The sequence below is a fragment of the Carya illinoinensis genome, chromosome 11 (assembly GCF_018687715.1).
Source record: "Carya illinoinensis cultivar Pawnee chromosome 11, C.illinoinensisPawnee_v1, whole genome shotgun sequence".
NCBI classification, from domain to species: domain Eukaryota; kingdom Viridiplantae; phylum Streptophyta; class Magnoliopsida; order Fagales; family Juglandaceae; genus Carya; species Carya illinoinensis.
In genome coordinates, this window is record NC_056762.1 from 28,728,392 (window position 1) to 28,750,596 (window position 22,205).

At 36.4% G+C, this 22,205-nt stretch overlaps 2 protein-coding genes across 2 annotated transcripts; both read left to right on the forward strand.

Annotated features, from left to right (window-relative positions):
• The first annotated feature begins 6,606 nt into the window (after positions 1-6,606).
• LOC122282356 (transcription elongation factor TFIIS-like) lies at positions 6,607-7,311 on the forward strand. Its single transcript, XM_043094315.1, has one exon. The coding sequence runs from the start codon at positions 6,628-6,630 to the stop codon at positions 7,309-7,311; it is 684 nt and encodes a 227-aa protein (XP_042950249.1). The 5' UTR covers positions 6,607-6,627.
• Positions 7,312-14,023: 6,712 nt separating this feature from the next.
• LOC122280950 (peroxidase 20-like) lies at positions 14,024-17,829 on the forward strand. Its single transcript, XM_043092092.1, has 5 exons — positions 14,024-14,322; positions 14,899-15,090; positions 15,415-15,580; positions 15,817-16,244; positions 16,651-17,829. The coding sequence occupies exons 1-4, from the start codon at positions 14,065-14,067 to the stop codon at positions 16,236-16,238; spliced, it is 1,038 nt and encodes a 345-aa protein (XP_042948026.1). The 5' UTR covers positions 14,024-14,064; the 3' UTR covers positions 16,239-16,244; positions 16,651-17,829.
• The last annotated feature ends 4,376 nt before the right edge of the window (positions 17,830-22,205 follow it).

The window sequence follows — 22,205 nt, forward strand, 5'->3', positions numbered from 1 at the left end:
GTATGAAGTATGTTTTAAGCAATTGGGATATTTTCAATTTGGTGCATAGTATTGCTAAAGAAAAAAATTATCCGCTGCGAATATTGCATAATGTTAGATGCATCTTAGGAATATTGCATCTTATATGTCATGAACGGGGGCAGGTAACCTTGTGTTGCATGTCTCGACGCTTCAAATGTCCGTCCGATCCCAAACGGAATTTGGGGGCGTCACAATATCTCTTATAACTTCACAACGTAATACATAAGATAATAAAATCTATCAAACCAATCATTTAAACTTGATGACTAAAATATACTTAATCAGATTACATCGTTTAACGTAAGATTAAACATTTACTAGTTGCTACCAAAATCAACTTGTAAACTTAATACTAATTCATATAATTATATACATCACTTTAATATTTTATGCTAAAATGAAACTTAAGTGCTATTTTAATTATCCGAGTGAAAGCTATGCTTAATTAAAAATACTAATCACAACCCAATTTAAATTTCAAGTTTACCAAAAGACAGCCCATTCAAAAAAATAATGTTCTTACAGTCTGAAATAAATAAACTCATCGAGCTTGATTTAAAACAAAACCCATTTTGAAAAACGAAAATTCCTGTTGCGTGTGCGGTACATGAAATTTGTTGTGTTTTTTTTCTTGGTGCAGACTCAGTTGGTTTGCTGCATGATTTACTTCCCTCAAGTTGAGCAATTCCCTTCCCCATTTTCCCTAAGTCGCTTGCTTCATGAGATTTGTGTATCCTACCCTACAATTGATGACGTGTGTAACTCTAGGTCGACGTGGCTCTCCAACTGCCGCTTTTCTCTTTCAAAATGTCTCACTCGTTCTCGTACGTTCTTTTGTTTTGGCTTTTCTCCCATTTGCTTTGCTATTGCTCTTGTGTCCTTAGCCTTTCAATGTTGCACAACCTTCTATGGCTTCTCGTCAATCCTCTCGTGTTGGAGCTTGTGGCTCTCGCTCAACACCCACTATCTGATCTCCCAATGATTCCATAAGTGTGAATCCTTTTGAGTGTGAGAGGTTTGTAGGGAGCTTTTGGTCTGCTAGTATCACTATAGCGGACCTAGACTCTACAAGGGTTCTGCATAGGATTTGGGATTTGGTCGACTCGATCCCTCTTGGCCCTTGCCATGCCGCAATTGATCTGGAGCAATTTGTTGGGCAAGTGACCCAATACCTTGGTATAATCTTGCTGGGGTTATGGCTTCCTTTTTATTGTCTCGTTCACGATATCTTAGATTTCTTAGGTCTAGCCCATCTCAACTTCTTTCCAAAGACTAGAGGATTTTACTTTCGTGTTGTGTGGCATGCTGTTTGGCCCTAGAATATTTTGGTATGAGTATCCGGGCCCACAACACTCAAGTTTGTCCATTCTCTTGGCCTCTGGCCTCTAGGGCGATTCATGTAGCTTCCATTTACAAACGGGCCTCCAAATGGCGCACTTGGAGTCTCGCTTTTCTCACATCAAGGTTTGGTATAAGAAGTTTTTCTTTATTGCTAGGCCTGGTTAGGAGTTTCCTGTGAACAAGTGAGTCATGCCGAGTTTCTAGTTCATGCCATATGGGGCCGTGTTCTAGACAGGAACTCTTTCCACGTGACCCTTTCCCAAGGAGAGGAAGGCCGCTTTGACTACTACATCTACTCGTGGGTAGTAGAGAACCTAGAGGCGGCTTGGTCCAATGCTCTCCTAACCAAGGAGAACATATACCGTTTCATGGTTTCCCTGAACTGGTCCCAAGCTATCGATCGCCCATCCTTTAATGGCGGGGAAGCAACTCTGGCTCACTGCAAAAGGAGGCCTACTTCCCCTTCTTCGAAATAGGAGAAGAAGAAGCCTTGACCTAAACCCACCGGTGCTCGTTATTCCAGGGTCGGTTGCGCTCAAGATGCGACCCTACGCTGCAACGACTACACACTGTACTTCTGCCCGAGAACCCAGCTCAATTTAAGGTTCCAACGCCCCTCTTTAATCTCCTGGTAGAGATCCTCAACAAAGGGATGAAGGATATTAGGGGAGTGATAAGCTTCGAGTTCTGGTCATGAGTCTGATGGTCCGGAAGGGGGGTTTCATGATGTCTCAACCAAGCACCCTCGCCTTTGCTTGGCATCTGAGCATGCGCTCGACCATTGCTATCAAGTCTTGATCGTGTTGAGAAGGCTTTTTATGAGTAAAAGAAGAACATAGGTTAGAAGGAATTTTGATTTATGCCAAAGGGTAAAGGTAGACAACACCCTTCCCAGTGGAGTTTTATAGCCCCTGCCTATAGCTAACCAACCCTAGACCTATATTACAATGGATTTCATGATGGACTCCCTAACTCTAATGGTATCAACAGCTTGTGGGTGGTAGTCGATAGGCTAACTAAATGTAGCTACTTCCCCCTTCTAAAGCATTATTATACAACTAAAACTGTGGTTGAACTATTCCTGAAGCAAATTTTCAAGCACCACAAATTACCCCTTTCCATTGTTTTGGATCTAGATAACACCTTCACTATTAAGTTCTAGTAAAAGCTATTCACCCTCTAATGAATCTATATGAACATGAGCACAACTTAACATCTTTAAATGGATGGACATAACGAGTCAATCAAAAAAATATTGAAAAATTACTTGAGGTGCTTCACAAGTGACCGTCCCAAAGACTGGTTCCAGTGGATCCCTTTTATTGAGTGGTAATATGACACCACAATCCCTATTCACTAAGCTCACCCCTTTGAAGCTTTGTACAAGTACCAGCTAGGAGTAAAAAAAATCGGTAAACTAGATCGAACCAGACCGAACCAATGGATTTGGTCTGATATTGGGTTTAATTCAGTCCAATATTGGTTTTATTTTTCTCAAAACCAATCAAAATTGATCCGGTTTCGATTTTCCTTTTTTCTAACACCGGACCACACTGAACCAGATCAGTTCATATATATATATACTATTTAATTTTTTTGTTAAATAAAATATTTTTTATATGAGTTTTTATATTATCTATAATTTGTATATATAATTATATATTAAGTAATTTTGTATTATATGATAAATTACTCATTAATATAATATTAAATTTTAAAATCCTATATCAATATAGTCTATTGTATTAATAGTTATACTAATACTATATCATTAGATATTATAATATACTATAATATCACTATAGTCTACATATAATACAATTATAATATATATTGTAATATACTACAATATATTATCACTATATTATTATATATTATAATATACAAAAAAAAAAATAGGACCAAATCGAACCGGAACCAATAAAATTGAAAGTACCGATTTATAAGTGTAACAGGTGCGATATCGGTTTTTCAAATATTAAAACTGTTATATAGCGGTTCGATTCTAAAATATCATGTCTAAAACTGGACTGGTTATACCTCTAATATCTACCATTTAAGAATTCTCCACTATATGCCCACGACAGCTCACCTAGAGGTAGTGGAGGCCTCCCTAAGACCTAGGGATAGATTTCATAATTACTTAAGCACAATTTGTAGTGTGCACAAGAAAGAATGAAAGATACTTTCTACAACTTTATCAAATTTTCACATAATATATAATATATAATTCATAATATATAATTCAATTTTTTCAAATCTCAATTTAATTTTTTCAAGTCTTAAAACAATACTAATATTCAAAAAATAATATTTTAAACTTTCATTTAAAACAAAAAATTTATTATCTTACTCCCCAAACTTGCTCTTAGAACTGAGGAGAAAGGAGCAAAAATGTGATATAGGAGATTGGGTGTACTTGAGGCTTCAGCCCTACCGACAGATCTCCATTGTGCACTACTATAACCTAAAGTTGGTTCCAAGGTACTTCAACCCCTTTTTGATCTTCCAAAAAATTGGTTTAGCAACTACCATCAACATCTCGAATCCACCTTACTCTTCATGTTTCTCAACTAAAAAAGATGTTGGGATCGAAGTTTATCATGGTTTCATCCCTGTCTCCTGTCAACCAATCAGGAATCTTGAAGCCAGATTAGGAAGAGGTGTTGAAATGTTGCTTGAAGAAGTCTCAAAATCAACTAAGCCAGGACCTTTTGTTTCCTTCTCAATTTTCCTTATGGAGGTACTCACAAGTGATTACTTCAATACTATTAAACTAAATAATTTCATATTTTTATCATTCAATTTTTCTACTATTGTTATTAAAAAAAATTAATTTCTCTCATATTTTTATACAAGGAAAAAAATAGAAAGAATATGTGACATCTGCAAAACAATCTAAAAAGGAAACTCACTTTTGATTAAAGTGTTAGAATTAGGGCTGAAAATCGAACGGTCCGGACCAGATAAACCGACCAGACTGGTCACTTTTGGACCGGACCGGACCAGACCCAATTCGGTCCGGTCCGGTCCGGTCCATTTTTTAAAGGACCGAAGCGTTTCGGTCCGGTCCCGGTCCAGGGGTTTTTCACCCTGACCGGACCGGACTGAATAGAAATAAAAAAAAAAAATTATTTATATATATTATTTATATAATAGTTGTATATAATTAATTATATAATTATATATGGTATAAAAAATATTAATAGTCTAATATAGACTATAGTTATACTTATACTAATATATAGTTATACTAAATCACTATAACTAATACATCAACAATAGCTATAGTGACCTATACTAATAGTCTACTATTAATACTAATATACTATTATATAATTTATATAGTTATACTAATCATAATAAGTTAACAATTAAATCACTAGAAATATAACTATATATATTTAGTATGAATGTATTATTATATTCTTTAGTATATAACTATAATATGTAGTACTAGTATATATTAATATACTATAAGAGTTATAGTATAAATATAATATATAAATTATAATATACTAAATCACCATAACAGTAGAACTAATACTAATATATAGTTATACTAATAGTCTACTATTATATAGTTATACTAATCACTATAATTAAAACTAATATATAGCTATACAATATACTTATATAGTTGTACTAATATTATTAGTCTATTATATAGTCTAAGACTCTCAATTCTAATATAGGCTATATAGTTATAACTAATACTAATATTTATATTAATACTAATAATGTAGAATATAGTTATACTAACTAACTGATTCAACATAACTAATATTACTAATATAATATAGCCAAATTGAATTACTAATAGTCTAATACTAATACAATTAAATAGTTATACTAATCATAAATTCATAATAACTAAATCATTATAAGTCTATAACTATATATATTTAGTATCAATATATTACTATATTCTTTAATGTATAACTATTAACTATAATATATAATACTAGTATAACCGATCAAAAAAAATATATATAGTACTAGTATATATATTAATGTATTAACATATTATAAAAGTTATGGTATAAATTATAATATATCATATATTTGTAAATTTATAATAGTATTAGTATAGTTAGCTTAATATGTAATATGTTAATATTAAATCACTATAACTGCATAGAGTATTAGTAATAAGAGTATTACTATTATTACTATTATTTAATATAGTATTACATATAGTATTACTATCATTACAGATAGTTATTAGTTATAGTATTATTACCAATAGACTAATAGTATTAACGTATTACTAATATATATATATAATAGTATATTATATGTATATATATATATATTAAATATATTACAATATAATTATATAAGTATTAAACAAAATGTCATTGGATAAAAAAAAAAAAAAAAAAAAAAGTCAACAGTGGACCGAATGGACCGGACCTGACCGAATGGGACCGGCCCGGACCGATCTTGAGAGAGTTCGGTCCGGTCCAGTCCGGTTTCACCCATAGTTAGAATCGATGTGAATTGGGTAGAATAAATAGAATCAGTATGGATTGAGTTTATCGATTCTGTGGTCTAATTGATAACTCATTGAAATCGATTTGAGTTCTAACCCATTTGAGTTTTTTTTTGCAAGATTTTTTTAATTAGTATATTTAAAATTTTTCAAATTAAACTGGTTCGAAGTAACCCATTTAAATCATTAGCGGCCTTCACCTTACAAGCAAAGAAACTAATGTATATTTGAAAATTGCCCCAAAAAAATTAAAAATATTTTTTTTCTAACTTTATTAATTTTAATAATATAAAGTACTGGGAACTTAGTTTCTCTTCCGGCATAATCTTTTCATTTAAAAAAATTAAAAATCTTTTTTGAGTATTTTTAACTAGAAGAATGCACTTAAATTTGAAAATCGAAAATAACTGAAGGTTTAAGTGATAAGAACTCCTAATGCGGCCAAGAGTCCGAGCCACTTCATACTTCATGGTGTCTTATAACGGGTAATATTCTCAAGCTAGCAAAAGACTTGAATCCGTAAGGAATTCGAACTTGGAACCCAAGTGTCAATGCCCAAAATAAATACTTCAACGAAACATATCCTTCAACGCATGCATAGGATTAGGATTGAAACGCTAGCTATAAGATGTGTACGTATATATATATATGATATGCACCCACGAAGGAAGCTCCATGGCTAGAACTCAAATTTCCATTGCTGGAAATCCACACCTCCTCTTAACTTCTACTTCAGTTTTCTCTTTGCAATCTTGGAGCAATATTCTCTGATGGATTCGAGCAAGATGGTGGAGATTCGGTCAAAACGATGCAAGAACAGTGGTATCATTTCAGCATCAACTTGCAGCACCAGGGTAACAAAAAAAGCGAGAATGGATATTTGTGAAACAGAGCCAGATCAGAAGAGAAAGGTTGTTAAGGTAACAGACTCTGCTAAGGCTTACCGTGAAAGGGTTCGCAAACAACTAGAGGAGGCTTTCTCTGGCGTCGCGAGTGAAGCCGATGATGGCATTCGGCATGATGTAGAAGCATGTGACCCGGTTCAGGTTGCTGCCTCCGTAGAATCTGCAATGTTCGAGAAAATAGGTTGGAGTAACAGGGTTAGCAAGGCCAAGTACCAATCTGTATTGTTCAACCTAAAGAACTCCCAAAATCTGGATTTAAGGAGAAAGGTTCTTCTTGGACAGATCGTGCCGGAGGTGCTTGTGAGCATGACTGCGGAAGAGATGGCAAGCCAGAAAAGGGAGCGTGAAAACGTCCAGATTCGATTGAAGACAATGAAAAGATGTATGCATGGAACGGACGAGAAAGAAAAAGCCTCCACAGATATGTTCAAGTGTGGAAGGTGTGGTGAGCGCAAGTGCAGTTACTATCAAATGCAGACAAGGAGTGCTGATGAGCCAATGACTACCTATATCACGTGCATCAATTGCAACAATCACTGGAAGCTTTGAGAGATTAATATGCTGTAAACTGAGTTTTTTAAGATGTTTGGGAAGGTCGTTGTACCATACCAGAATCATTTATTTTGTTTCCATCTTTCTGCTTGTAATTACTTGGCAACGTTAACAGTTTATATCTTGTAGGCTACATTAATTGGTATTCATCTGACTGTCATTTTTTTGGTTTCTCAATTGTATTTTATTATTGTTTCCAGCATTATCAATATTGATTTTCATTGCACATATAAAACCTTTGCATGAGAACTCTTGGCACCCTTTTTTGCTACCATCTTAATGTTATGGCTGTTGTAGTTCTGTTTATGAGCAGTGCCATCTTTGTGCTTAATTTCCTTCTCTCTCGTGAGACTACACAGCCTGATGTTTCATATATAGTTAGTCCATCGCCTTTTCAAAAGTGCTGCAGATGACAAAAACCCGATATTATTCCCGAAGTGAATGCTTCTGTGAGATTGATTTCCCTAAACACTTGAGCCAGAGAGTTGTTGAGAAGCTGAAATGATCATTTCTAGAATATAGTGCTTTTACCTCAGCCATGGTAATTGTACCCTCTCTATGAAGCACTGAAAAGCTGATATATAGTCCGTGAAAACAATTACAACAAGGAGCTTTTGTAAAACCTCTTCAACCGTGAGAGTCTTTGAGAGTCTTATTGTATTTATACACTTCGTATATTGTATCAATACATGAGAGTTTGTACTGATTGGAGGCCTAGGATACATATGGTAAAAGGAAAGTAATTATATTACAATAAAGATATTAGCCGTTGCATGATCTGGAGGATGGGCTGGTTATTCCATAATTTGTGGATGTAATCTTGCTTGTAGCCGTTGGTTTTTTGTATGGGAGGTAGCCGTTTGGTTATTCACAAGGTAAGTTTTCTTCTGACTTGTTTGTGGTGTTAATATGCCCCCGCAAACTGTGCCGAGTGACGAGGCCAAGTTTGGTCCGAAGATTAATAAGAGCAGGGCGGCCAAGCGGTTTGGTAAACATATCGGCAAGTTGATTAGATGCCGAGACATGCTGAGTGTGAAGAAGTCCAAGCGCAACACGTTCACAAACATAGTGATAATCAATTTCAATATGCTTGTTTCGAGCGTGAAAGACAGGATTAACAGTCATGTAAAGAGCACTAATATTATCACAGAGTAACAACGGCGTAGAGGTGAGGTGAATGCCTAGATCACGTAATAGGAACGATATCCAAGTGAGTTCGGCAGTTGTATGGGCCATTGCACGGTACTCAGCTTTAGAGCTTGATCAAGAGACTGTGTGTTGTTTTTTTGCAGACCAGGAGATACAGTTGCTTCCAAGAAAGACACAGTAGCTAGTGGTGGAGCGTTTAGTAGTAGGACAACCTGCCCAATCTACATCAGAAAAGGCATAGAGATCAAGAGTGGAATGGGAATTAAAATGAAGACCTAGGTCTACAGTGCCTTTTAAATACCGAAGAATACGCTTGGCCATTTTATAATTTGCTTCAGTATGTGAATGCATGAATTGAGAAACAAAATTCACACTATAAGAGAGGTCAGGACGAGTAAGGGTAAGATATTGTAGAGCACCAACAATACTACGGTAGTGAGCAGGGTCAGAGAAGGGTGTCTGAGAGGTAAGACCTTTGGTCCGTGGCATCATGGGAGTGCCCATAGGTTTACAGTCATGCATCTTATCACATTCGAGAACATCAAGAGCATATTTGGTTTGAAAGAGGGTAAGGCCATCAGTGGTGGGACTGATTTGGATGCCAAGGAAATAGTGAAGAGGGCCAAGGTCTTTCATGGCAAATTGACTATGAAGAGTGGAAATAAATTCAAGAAGATACACAGTAGAGGAGCCAGTCAATAAAATATCATCAACATATAAGAGTAAAATAAGAGTACCACGCGAGGAATGACAAACAAATAAAGAAGAATTAGCAGTGCTACAAAGAAAGCCATGAGTTAATAAAAAACTGCTAAATTTCTCAAACCAAGCACGGGGAGCCTGTTTGAGACCATAAAGAGCTTTATTTAATTTGCAAACATAAGAAGAATGAGTTGGATGAATAAAACTTGGAGGTTGTTCCATGTAAATAGATTCCTGAAGATCACCATGAAGAAATGCATTTTTGACATCCAATTGTCGAATACTCCAGCGGTTGATGAGAGCAATTGTGAGAACAATGCGAATAGTATTGGGTTTGATAACAGGGGAAAAGGTCTCATGGTAATTTATGCCGTCTTCTTGATGAAAACCTTTAGCTACTAAACGAGCTTTTAACCGATCCAAGGAGCCATCAGCTTTAAGTTTGCTTTTGAAAATCCATTTACAACCTATAATAGACATAGTAGAATCACGAGGGACAAGAGTCCAAGTGTTATTCACACGTAAGGCATGTAACTCATCATGCATTGCTTGTAACCAACCAGGATGTTTGAGAGCGGAGCGAATGGATTTAGGCTCAGTCGGAATGGGAGTAAGGTCATGCAAGTAGGCATATTTGGGGTTAGGCTTGCGAATGCCAGACTTGGACCGTGTGACAATGGTGGTAGCAGGGGTCACTGATGAAGTGGTCGGAGGATCAGTGGGCAGCAGGGGTACTGTGGCGTCAGTACTAGAGGATAGAGATGTAGATATAGGTAAGCTACTAGCACTAATGGTGGGTGATGCAGGTGTGGGGGAAGGGGCGGAAGTGGATGGAAGAGGAATATCCATAGCTATGGGAGATGCGGGACCAACTTTGGGTATGGTGGAGTTGGAGAAAAGGGTAGGAGGAGTGATCCACATATCAAACGTGGAGAGGACTGGCTCAGTAGGTGAGGGTAAGTGAAGGTTACCAGGGTGTTTAGAAGGAAAAGTGGACTCATCAAACACAACATGACGTGAGATGAATGTACGACCAGAGGGAGGGTGATAGCATTTGTAACCTTGATGCTTATCACTGTATCACATAAAAACACAAGGTAAGGTTTTAGGATCAAATTTATTTATTTTTGTATCCCAAGTGCAAGGAAAACATTTTGAGCTAAACACACGTAAGGAACTATAGTCAGGATAGGTACCGTGAAGGATGGAAAAGGGTGATTGCAAATCAATGGTGGTGGAAGGGAGGCGATTAATAAGAAAAGTGGCAGTGGCAAAAGCTTCAACCCAGAAGCGTTTTGGAACGCTACTATGAAAAAGCATGGTCATCCCAAGTTCACGAATAGTACGATGGCGTCGTTCAACCATACCATTTTGTTCAGGAGTATGAGGACAAGAAAATTGATGAATAATACCTTGGTTTTGTAAATGGGATGTAAATTGGCGATTAGCAAATTCACCACTGCCATCAGTTTGAAAAATTTTAATTTTTTTGCAGAATTGTCGCTCAACATATTGCTCAAAAAGTAAGAATGCAGGGAAAAATAAGATTTTTTGCGTAGAGGAATAAACCACATAAATTTAGAAAAAGCATCAACTAAGCATGCATAATAATAAAATTTACCAACAGAGACTACAGGAGTTGGACCCCATAAATCACAATAAAGTTTATCAAATGCATTATGAGTAATATTGGTAGATGGTAAAAAAGGAAGTTTGCAAAGTTTGCCTAATTGGCAACTATCACAAAAAGAATTTTTAGAAGAGCCAGAAACTTGAATAAGGCCTTTTGATTTTAAGACTTGTAAAGAAGGTGCCTGAGGATGTCCCAAACGATGGTGCCAAACATCTTCAGGGACACGTCGGAAACGAGTGGAAAAGTGAGCTTCGTACGGAGGAGAAACGACATAGAGGTTATCCTTCCGGCGTCCGGTAAATAGGACGCGGTTGGTCTCCCGTTCCTTAACAACAAAACCAACACTGTAAAATTCGCAGTTATAAGGATAATCAGTAGTAAGTTGCCCAATAGATAAAAGATTTTTGGCCAATGCAGGAACTAATAAAACATCACATAATTTAATTTTAGTAGTGCCATTATCAAGATAAGTATCACCAATATGAGTAATAGCATGAGAACTACCATCTCCAATAATAACAGCGTCATTACCAAAATAGCGACGTAAATTTTCGAGTATACTTGGGTTGCCAGTCATATGAACAGAAGCACCAGTGTCAGCCGTTCATTCAGCATCATGAGAAAAATTCTCAAGAGTCATTGCCGCAAGTGCATGAGGAATATCCTCAGGTTGATAAGAGTGATTGAACCGGTTCCAACATTTAAGAGCAACATGGCCTTTTTTTCCACAAATTTGACAGCTTTCATTACGGTTAGAAGTGGGGCCTTTGTTAGGGAGTTGGGCATGAGTATCACGTGGGTTAGACCCACTGGGATTTGGTGCAAAGCGCACGGTTTGAGGGCCATCTCCAGAGGAAGGCCTCACGGACTGGTTAGAGGGCTGAAACCCTCGAACCTTTGAAGAGAAAGACCGATTCTGAGATCGGTTGTTGTTTCGGTAATCCTTCGAATGTCTCTGTCCATAGAAAGCAAAATTATTAGTGGAATCATGAAGAGTTGAGCGAATTTCATACCCTTGGAGCAGAGGAAGCAGTTCGGCGTAAGAGGGCATAGGGGGTTTCAACATTGCCGTTGTGAAAGGCTCATACTTGGCGCCGAGATTGTTCAGTAAAGAGAACACTTTCATTTTTTCTTGCACAGGACGTCCAATGGAAGCAAGGCTGTCGCACAAGCCTTTGAACGTGCGAAGATGGTCACCCAGCGGTGTTGATGGTTCCTTGCACAGGTATGTTAAATGCTGTGTAAGATGGAATTCCCGTTCTTGGGAATCATGAGCATACGCCTCTTTGAGAGCCACCCAGACATGATGGGCAGAATCAAGGCCTACAACAAGACCAAGAGCTTCCTCAGATAGTGTCCCGATAATCTAGCCAAGGAGCAATCGATCTGATTTGCGCCATTGAAGGAAGGCAGAACTAGGTTCGGTTTTGCTCGAACCAGGATCTGATTCATTGGCAGTGTTGATTTCAGTGGGTGGAGATGCATCAGTGAGATGCTCTACGAGGTCTTGGCTCTCAGCCAAGGCCAGGATTTGTTCTCGCCAAAGGGGATAATTAGTGGCATTTAATCGCAAGGTAACAAAGTTACCGACATTGAGAGCGATGGTGGCCATGGGAGGAAGACTCTCTTCTCTTACAAGGGCTCTGGTACCATGAAAACAATTACAACAAGGAGCTTTTGTAAAACATCTTCAACCGTGAGAGTCTTTGAGAGTCTTATTGTATTTATACACTTCATATATTGTATCAATACATGAGAGTTTGTACTGATTGGAGGCCTAGGATACATACGGTAAAAGGAAAGTAATTATATTACAATAAGGATATTAGCCATTGCATGATCTGCAGGATGGGCTGGTTATTCCATAATTTGTGGATGTAATCTTACTTGTAGCCGTTGGTTCTTTGTATGGGAGGTAGCCGTTTGGTTCTTCACAAGGTAAGTTTTCTTCTGACTTGTTTGTGGTGTTAATAGTATGCAGTGTTTTCGAAACTACTACCATGTACATTTTATGACTCTTACATAAGCTGGCCTATTCCATTGAAGAAGACTCATTTTTGGCAGTATGGGGCAATCCCAACTGTCTCAATGTAATTTCTCAAAAGATGGAATGATAAGTGACGTACAGGTCAAATATAGAAAAACAATCAGAAAAGTTCTATATTCGAAATATAAAGTGTATTGATAAGTGAGTCGTTATGAAAAATTCCTTTCATGCCGATCAGTGGTCAAAAGCTTAAATGTCACCAAGACACCAACCAACCGCGCGTTGTCTAGCATTAATGCATACATATATGTCCTATGTATCAGGCAATGGTCTGAAAATGATGTTTTACCATCTCTCAATGTCTCTTTCTTTGTTTCTAACCAACCCTGTCTTTTGAAAAAACCCTTCAACTGAGCCATTGGTTTTTAATTTAGACATTGTTTTATCATTAATTCTTCAACCTCATTCAGTCCCTTTAGCCAGCCGATCGAGCCGTTGTGATGGGATTCTTGAGTTTGGTTTGCTTTTAATTTGAAAGGATGAACAACCCTAATATATATATATATATATATATATATATATATATATATATATATGTATATCAACCAATTCCTTCTATCATTAACTTGGCAAAAAATTCCAATAGAGTTATAAAATTCCACTTATAACTCTATTACAACTATTTTATAACTCATTTTCAATCAACCAATAAAATTACATCGGCCGAAGGCCTATGGCTTCATGGACATAACCTCCAAACATTCAAAATGGAAGTTTTGGGTTCGAAAGCCCACTCCCCGAAGGTATCAAAAAGAAAATTACATCGTTCCATTAAAAATAAATTTAATATTACAAAACTACCCTTCATGTCATGTAGAATTGTAAAATACGCGTACTCAAGATGTAACCCATTAGTGTCCAATCTGCTGCAACCAAAATATGAATAGCCAAACACTATATTTATAATTTTTACACAATTCTTCAATAAAATTTGTATTCAAACCCATCAAAGTAAAATAAACAATAAATTACTATAGGAAAAATTAATTAGGTTGAGTTAGTTGCATCAAACTTTGATAAAAACCTCCTAAGATTTTTTTTCTTGTTTTCCAAAAGACAGAGTTGGTCAGAAACAAAGACAGAGACATTGAGGAATGGTAAAACATCATTTTCAGACCCTTCCCTAATGCCTAGTACATAGATAGATCGAGCAGTACTACTACAACTGCAACATTCCCCTCACAATATTCCATGCAAGCCAACAAATATAGCCACAATCATGTCATTTTCTTCATCATCAATGGCTGTTGCCAGAATAATATTCATGGTCGTAATTGCAGTGCTTGTTATGGTTTTGCATGGGAGTACTGAAACCTTGGGTACTGCCGACCTTCCCGATCTAGTTCTTGACTATTACAAGCAAACTTGTCCCTCAGTTGAACAGATTGTGAGACGCAATGTTGAGATTGCTGTGTTTAAAGATCCTCGAATGGCTGCCTCTCTCCTCCGCTTACATTTCCATGATTGTTTTGTCATGGTAATTATCACCTCTCTCTCTCTCTGTTATTGCTTGGTGGTATAGAGAGCTTGAGGTTAATATATATATATATATATATAAAAGCATGATTACATCAAATATAAGAACTACTTATTCATTCTTGGGAGGTTTCAAAGGATAATTAACATCTCTTTTTGGGGATATGGTAATAATAGTCTTAGAACTATATAAAGTATAAAGCATTGCCTCAAAAATGCACTATAAATGGATATATCTATTTATGCACTAAAAATAAAAATAGTTGCCAATTTGCTACTTCCTTTTTATTTCATGTTGAGCTACTTAATTGTAAGAAGGCTTTATAATGTAAACTATTTATTTTAATTTTTAATTTAAAAAAGAAATATTTTCCTCCATCATAAATTTTGTCATCAGTAATCATACTTGACAATTTAATATATTTTAAATGGCTTCAAATGTCCACTACTTAAATAAACAACTGCGCAAAATGTGTCCACATGATGATCTATTATCTATGTTCTTAGTTTAAGCCATCTATTGATTCTCAGTGATTTTAGTTTTAATTATAAATGTTTTAATTAATTTCGGTTGTAGGGGTGCGAGGCTTCGGTTCTTCTGGAAAGCCAAGGGAGCATGGTTAGTGAAAAGCAAGCAGGACCTAACCTCAACTCCCTACGTGGATTTGAGGTCATTGATGAGATCAAATATGTTTTGGAAGAGGCTTGTCCCTATACTGTTTCCTGTGCTGATATTCTAGCCCTTGCTGCTCGTGATGCAGTTTTGTTGGTACCTCTCTCTTTCGAATCTCCAATTTGAATATATATGTGTTTGCGCGCATGCGCATGTTAGATCTACACAAAGATTTTATAAAATTAAACTTATACTATAGTATAGTTTAATGTGATATGTTAAAACGACTTTATCATAAAAAATTATATACGATGTGACGCACAAAATCAAGACATGTCAGTTTAAGTTTTCTTTTACAAAATCTCAGCGGAAACTAAACATTTCTCTTTCTAATATTTTCATCAATACAGATATCATTCAAACTATATCTATATTTTTTGAGTTTTTGTTACAAAATAATATATATTTTTATCTTAAAAGAGAGGAGGGCCAGGATGGAATGTCTTGCTAGGAAGGAGAGACACCCTGAAAGCAAGCTTTAGTGGTGCCAACCAGTACCTCCCTGCTCCAAATTCCTCTCTGGAGACTCTCATTGCTAATTTTCAAGATCAAGGCCTCGATGTGGCAGACTTGGTTGCTTTATCAGGTGACATTTTAGCACATCTACATCCATATAACAACAGAACTGGAGCCACATGATCATCAATATTTGGTATGACATGAAGATGCTCGTTGAGGAAAATCATCTGTAGGATTCCATCACTTTCTTGGGAATCGAACAGAATCTTAATTATCCAAATTCCTTTTTTTTAGTCTGTATATTCCCTGCAATTAACGACTATATATAACACCTTGTATTAATCTTCAAGCGCTTGTCAACAGGTAGCCACACGATAGGAAGGGCAAAGTGTTTGAGCTTCAGACAGAGGGTATACGATGTGAGCACTGAACATGATTATGATCGTTACAAGAGACACACAACTTTTAGAAGAATCCTACGGTCCATATGCCCAGAATCAGGAAGAGACAACGAGTTTGCGCCGCTTGATTTTATGACTCCGGCCAGATTTGACAATCACTACTATCTTAATATTCTCGAGGGAGAAGGTTTGTTAGAATCTGACAATGTGTTGGCAGCAGAAGACGATGAGGGGGAAATAAGAAGGCAAGTGTGGGCTTTTGCCTCTAATCAAAAGCTTTTTTTCGAATCATTTGTGAAATCTGTGGTAAAGATGGGGAACATTAATGTACTCACTGGAAATGAAGGAGAAATCAGAAGGAATTGTAGGTTTGTCAACTCCTAGCTGCTGGTAATTGGCTTCTAATTAATTAAAACTTTGTATTTGGAACTACATTTTATTGTATTAAAATTAGTCCAAGGCCCGTATGATATGCAAGAATATTTAAATTTATTAACTAAAAGTATTATCTATTAATTTATTTTCTATACTTAATGATAAAATGAGTTTGGCCTCAACATTCGTGTTTTTTCTTGAAGTACTTATGCAGACTAAAAACACTTCGTACTGATTATGTTATGATTTTTGGTAAATAATTGATATTGCATTTTGTAGCATCTCATGTCAGGCCTCAGGCCTATTCTTTACATTCAAACTTTTGTCTTGTTATTTGAGCATGCCCTTTCTTACATGCAACCTTTTATTTTCTCGTTGAACCAGTTGACGTTTTGAGCACTTTGCTTACCTTTGTTCCCAGGATCGGGGCCAGCACTAAAGCTTGCGACAACCATGCTCGGGAGCCGAGCTCCTAGGAGATCTAATCAATTTCATCGGTGCCCAAAACCTAGGTGAGGTTGGGGCAGGGTGAGCGCTTCAGCTTCTGGCGGCCATGCTTGGGAGGTGAGCTTCCGCATGATCCAATCAATTCCATCATTGCTCAGACCCTCGACTGGATCGATCAGGTTAACCCACATCGGAGCTCGTGCTCCCAATCAGGGTTAAACAAATCGACTGGATCATGTGGGAGCTCCCAATCATGGAAAGCCTACCCCTGGTCACCAAAAGTGACCCCTAATGAAATTGGCTTAATCATGTTGGAGCTCAGCACCCAAGTAGGTCAAGCATAGAGGAATAGTTTGGTTCAATTCTTTAATCCCGAGGGAAACAAACAAAGACTACCTAAAGCTCAGGGTCCCAACAACTACTGAGGGAAACACACAACTAGTATCCATGTGATGTGGTCAATTTCATTAGTGGTTGAACCCCAAGGAAAAACAAGTTCTTGAACCTCAAGGTAAGCAACGCAAGTTTGAGTGCTGGAGTGAGCAAAGTAAGGTCATGGACGTTCTTGCAAGGTAGCGAGCAATGTTGGTTTTCTTTTTCTTTTTCTCTCTCTCTCTTTTTTTTTTTTTTTTTTTTTTTTTTTTTTTAAATTCATTTCATTGAAGCTGATTTCATTTTATTTTTGCTTGTCTGAAGTGCATCTTTTGATTTTCGAATTTATTGTGTTCGATTTGTATTGATGGACTGGGTGGTAGCTTGGTTGTGTGATTTGCAGATGATTGAAAAATTAGATCTTTTTTTTTTACATGTTCAATATTTTGGTTGTCTTGTTTTGCATATTTGTTCGATTTGGATCTCTGTCTGGGTGGGATCTCCTCCAAGTTGTTGGAAGCAAGAGCTTGCACATTCTCAACAGGCAGACTCTGCCAACCACCTCACTGATCTCCATGTTTAGGAGGCTAATATTGACTTCTCTGATATAGATACAGTTTGATGATCTGTTTGAGCAGAGGGAGACAAAGAGAGAAAGAGCGAGAGCTACCATGTTCCAACCATGTATAAGTAACAGGATGACATCCTTTACATTTGGACTGTATATGCATCAAAATCAAGGAAATTCAATGGCTATTGATGGCGATAGATACTTTCTTTTGTTTGTAGAGTTGTTGAGTTTTGTCTGCGTTCGAGTCCAGCCGCTTAGCGACAAATCTTCACCTCTCTGGAAGATAATCACCACTTCTCTTACAAGAAAATTATAGAATTAATTATTTATATCATAATTTTAATATATATATATATATATATATTATGTGTAGGTCAAATCTCTTAATTCATCCAAACACAAGGTATTTAATTAATAAAATCTACAATCGGAGTTCAAACACAAGACTTTTATCCTTATATGATATAAATATTTATATTACGTTAAATTACGGCTTGCTTTAAAAGTTTAAACCGATGAAAATATTAAATTAAATTATTTATATTAATAGTGAAAGTATTTCATCTCATCTCATTATTATAATTTTTTAAAATTTTTACATAAAATATAATAAACAATTCAATTTTTTAAAATCACAACATAATAATAATATTAAAAACTAATAATCTAATAATATTTTGTTCAACTTTTAACTTTCATTTAAAACCATCTCATATCATCTCACTAACTAAATATCACCTTAAGTAACACATTTTATAAAACAATTAAAAACATCATTTTTTTTTATAATTACCAGACACAGATTTTAAAAATAAATGTGAAGGTAGTGCCAAGTACGTCTCATAGCGTCCAAAGCTCATTGCCCTTACTTCTCCTTCACTTTAAAGTAATACTATAATGAGGAGGATTCAATATATCCTACTTATCTACACACTATTTAATCAATGTGAAACTTACATTTCCCTTTTCATAAATTTCAAAGAGTTACATTCTCTCGCAATACACAATATATTATAAATATATATACATAAAAAAGAAAATCAGTCTATTTATTTGATATATCCAAAATATATTTATTTAAGTAATAAAATCCAACGTATTTAAGTTCAATTGTAAATTCAAGAACAGGTTTTATGTTTCATTTTTCAAGTTCAAAAAGTATAGCACAAGGCCACATTTTTCAAGTTTGAAGAGTTTTGGATTCATGAGCCTTTAAGCCGCAACATCATCAGAGAAGCTTGTAGTAAGAACTACCAGGGTAATCCAGCCTTTGTACCATGTAGGAAAATCAAATCGACAAAAATTTTTCTAAAGTTTTGGAATAAAAATCACTTCGGCCGACTTCAAGAAAACATCCTGCAATTGGAGCAAGATTTATTGACTATATGAAGCTGCTCTACAAAGGCTTTGATCAAGAAAGAGGAAGGAAATTACAACTTAAACTTAACAAGCAAAGGGAATATGAAGAGATGTTATGGCGACAAAAATCAAGAATATCTTGACTCACCTCAACGGACCTGAACACTAAATTCTCCATCTCTCCACAACTATCAAATGTCGAAGAAACATCATCGACTCCATTAAATTGAGCCCGGGTAATTGGTCTATGGATCTATTGCTATTGAAAGCATTTCATACCAATCCGCAAATCCCAAATTTCCAAGACAATCTATTTGAGAGGCAAATTTCAGATCAAGAAAATGAGATGCTAACAATGGTTCCTAGTGAAGAGGAAATAGTCAAAGCTTTGAAACAGATTCCGAATATCAAGGCTCTAGGATATGACATGACAGCTCTTTTTTACAGGCAATATTGGAGCATAATAAAAAATGAGGTGATAGAAGTGGTTCAAAATTTTTTCAGGAGAGACAAGTTGTTAAAACAATTGAACCACACTAACATAGCCCTTGTTCTGAAAATTCAAAGTCCAAATTACAAAATATAACCAAAACCCTTTCGAACCGTTTCAAAGCTGCACTATCAAAGATTATCTCTCCATTGCAGACCGCATTTGTTTCAGATCAAAACATAAAAGACAACACAATTATAGCTCAAGAACTCTTTCACCATCTAAAGAGGTCACCTGGGAAAAAAGGGTTAATGGCGATCAAATTAGACATGGAAAAGGCCTTTGATCAAGTTGGATGGGATTTTCTCTTCACTATCATGCAAGCGGTAGGATGTAGTTCGAAATAGATAGAATTGATTAAAGAATGTGTAACCATAGCTTCTTTCTCCATCTTAATTAATGGATCTCCGAGAGGTTTTTTTTAAAAGCATAAAGAGGACTTAGGCAACGTGACCCTATCTCACCTTTCTTTTTTATTCTAGTTACATAGACTCTCTTCAAAATACTACTCAAAGCAAAAGCCCAATGTCAATTTGAAGGGGTAAAAATAAGCAGGAATAGCTCATCCATTTCTCATTTACTATTTGCGGACGACACCATAATTTTTGCAAAAGCCACAGATAGTAATACAAAGTCAATCTCTGAAAGCTTAACAAAATACCAGGAGTGGTCGAGTCAAAAAGTTAATCTGGGTAAATCTTCAATCTTCTTTACGAGAAATACTAGCCAAGCGGTCAAACAAGCAATCACTCAAATTCTGCCCTTCAAAATCTCTACGACAAAAATGAAATATTTAGGCCTTCCAACCTCTCTGGAAAAAAATAAAGCAGCGTTGGAAATTGAAACTCCTTCCACAATCTGGAAGATCAATGTTAATCAGAAGACTAGTAAGCACAATCCCTTCATACTTCATGTTATCCTTCAAGCTGCCAAAATTAGTGTGCAAGTCCCTTGACACAAAATTTAAAAAATTTTTGTGGGGGTTCCCAGAAGGAAAATCTCACAACCTGACTCTCAAATTGTGGTAATCAATATGCTAGCCAAAAAGGGTAGGAGGATTGGGGATAAGAAGAATGGTAAACATGAACTCTACTCTACTTGCTAAAACAAGAAGGGTAATAAGTAAAAAAAAAGGGGGGGGGGGGGGGGGGGGGGGGGGGTGGGCAGGGCTATGGTGCAGTCTCTTATCCACCAAATATCTCAATAGAATGGATTTCTAGAGTGTCATGCCAAAACACTCAGATTCTAACCAATGGAAAGGAATACTCAAGACGAGAGAGCTACTCAAGTAAAGAAGATGCTATCAAATCAATGATGGGAACTCAATCAATATTTGGTTAGACCCTTGGATACCAACTGCTGAAAATTACAAACCAAAGCCACTTCTTGTTGAAGACAGTTTTGTTTCGTCAAATGCTTCCTTAAAGGTCTCTTATTTAATTATCAGCAACCCAAAGTCATGGGACATACAGAAGTTGCAAACTCTTTTCAACCTCGATAGCATCCAACAAATTCCATTATTAGATCACCCGCAGAGGATTGACAAAATAGTGTGGGCCCCAAATTATAATGGAAAATTCTCTGTTGAATCTGCTTACCAACAGGTGATAAATGGTCAAGTCCAAACACAGGAGAGTCAAACTAGTGCCCTTTTCAAACCATTATGGAGACTGAAAATTCATGAAAGGCACAACCTGCTTTTATGGAAAATGCTTTGGAACATCCTCCCCACCAAAGGAAGAGTGAAAGAAGTCATCCCCCTCATTACCATTTGATGAATGTCCATTGTGCAATCAATCAACAGAAGCTCTTGAGCATCTCTTTGTGCAATGTCCTATCACTCAAATACTTTGGAATCAAGGCCCTTGGCCACTGCATATAGAAAATCTCCCGATCTCTTCTATATTGGATTGGATTAAAATGATAATATACCTAGAAAGGGAGTCGAGACTGAAAGAGTCGGAGAAACACCACTTTCAGCTCTATGCAGTCATTATTATGGATTATATCTGGCGATTGAGCAATGATATTATCCATAATCACTCTTCCTTTGATCTTAATAGGGCCCTATCTCACCTTCAACAAGTTTATCTTAACTACAAAGATGCTTGGGAAAGGAAAAAAATGATCAAATCAGTCTAGTGGGAAGCTCCACCCCCTCTTTCTCTCAGTTTCTCTTTTGACGCTGCAATCCAAAATTCCTATTCTGTTATCTCGGCAATATACAGAAACAATAATGGAGCCATTCTTGATATTAGAATAGAACAAATCTCATCCTTGGATCCTCTGGCAGTGGTAGCTTCAGTAGCACCCTTAGCTACTAAAATGGCTTTGGCACATCATCAAAGCAAAGCCATTTTTGAAGGTGACACCCTGCAGGTAATTTCAGTTATTAAAGATCCAGTTTCCTCTTCCCTATGGAGAATCTCCCCCATTATTGAAGACATCCAAAAACTCCTCAGGCTCAACCATGAATGGATTATAGCAAAAATTCATTGATCCCAGAATCAATATGCGCACTCTGTTGCATAGTGGGCAGCTACCAACCTTATTTTCGATAACATACCCCCAGATTTCCTTTCTTATTTTATTTTTAATCCTCCTTGAACTTATGTACTCTATCTTTATTAATGAATTTGCTTGATTAGAAAAAAAACATGTATTACTGGTGCCAAAAGTTTGATAAAGCACGCTAAGCCAATAGTCCACAAGGAATCCGGAATTCTAGTCCCATTTT

Bases quoted from the DNA above. Each gene is read 5' to 3' on its own strand.
- LOC122282356 (XM_043094315.1), top strand. From the start codon at position 6,628: ATGGATTCGAGCAAGATGGTGGAGATTCGGTCAAAACGATGCAAGAAC.
- LOC122280950 (XM_043092092.1), top strand. From the start codon at position 14,065: ATGTCATTTTCTTCATCATCAATGGCTGTTGCCAGAATAATATTCATG. The intron at 14,323-14,898 runs GTAATTATCACC...TTTCGGTTGTAG, and splicing joins TCCATGATTGTTTTGTCATG to GGGTGCGAGGCTTCGGTTCT. The intron at 15,091-15,414 runs GTACCTCTCTCT...TTATCTTAAAAG, and splicing joins CTCGTGATGCAGTTTTGTTG to AGAGGAGGGCCAGGATGGAA.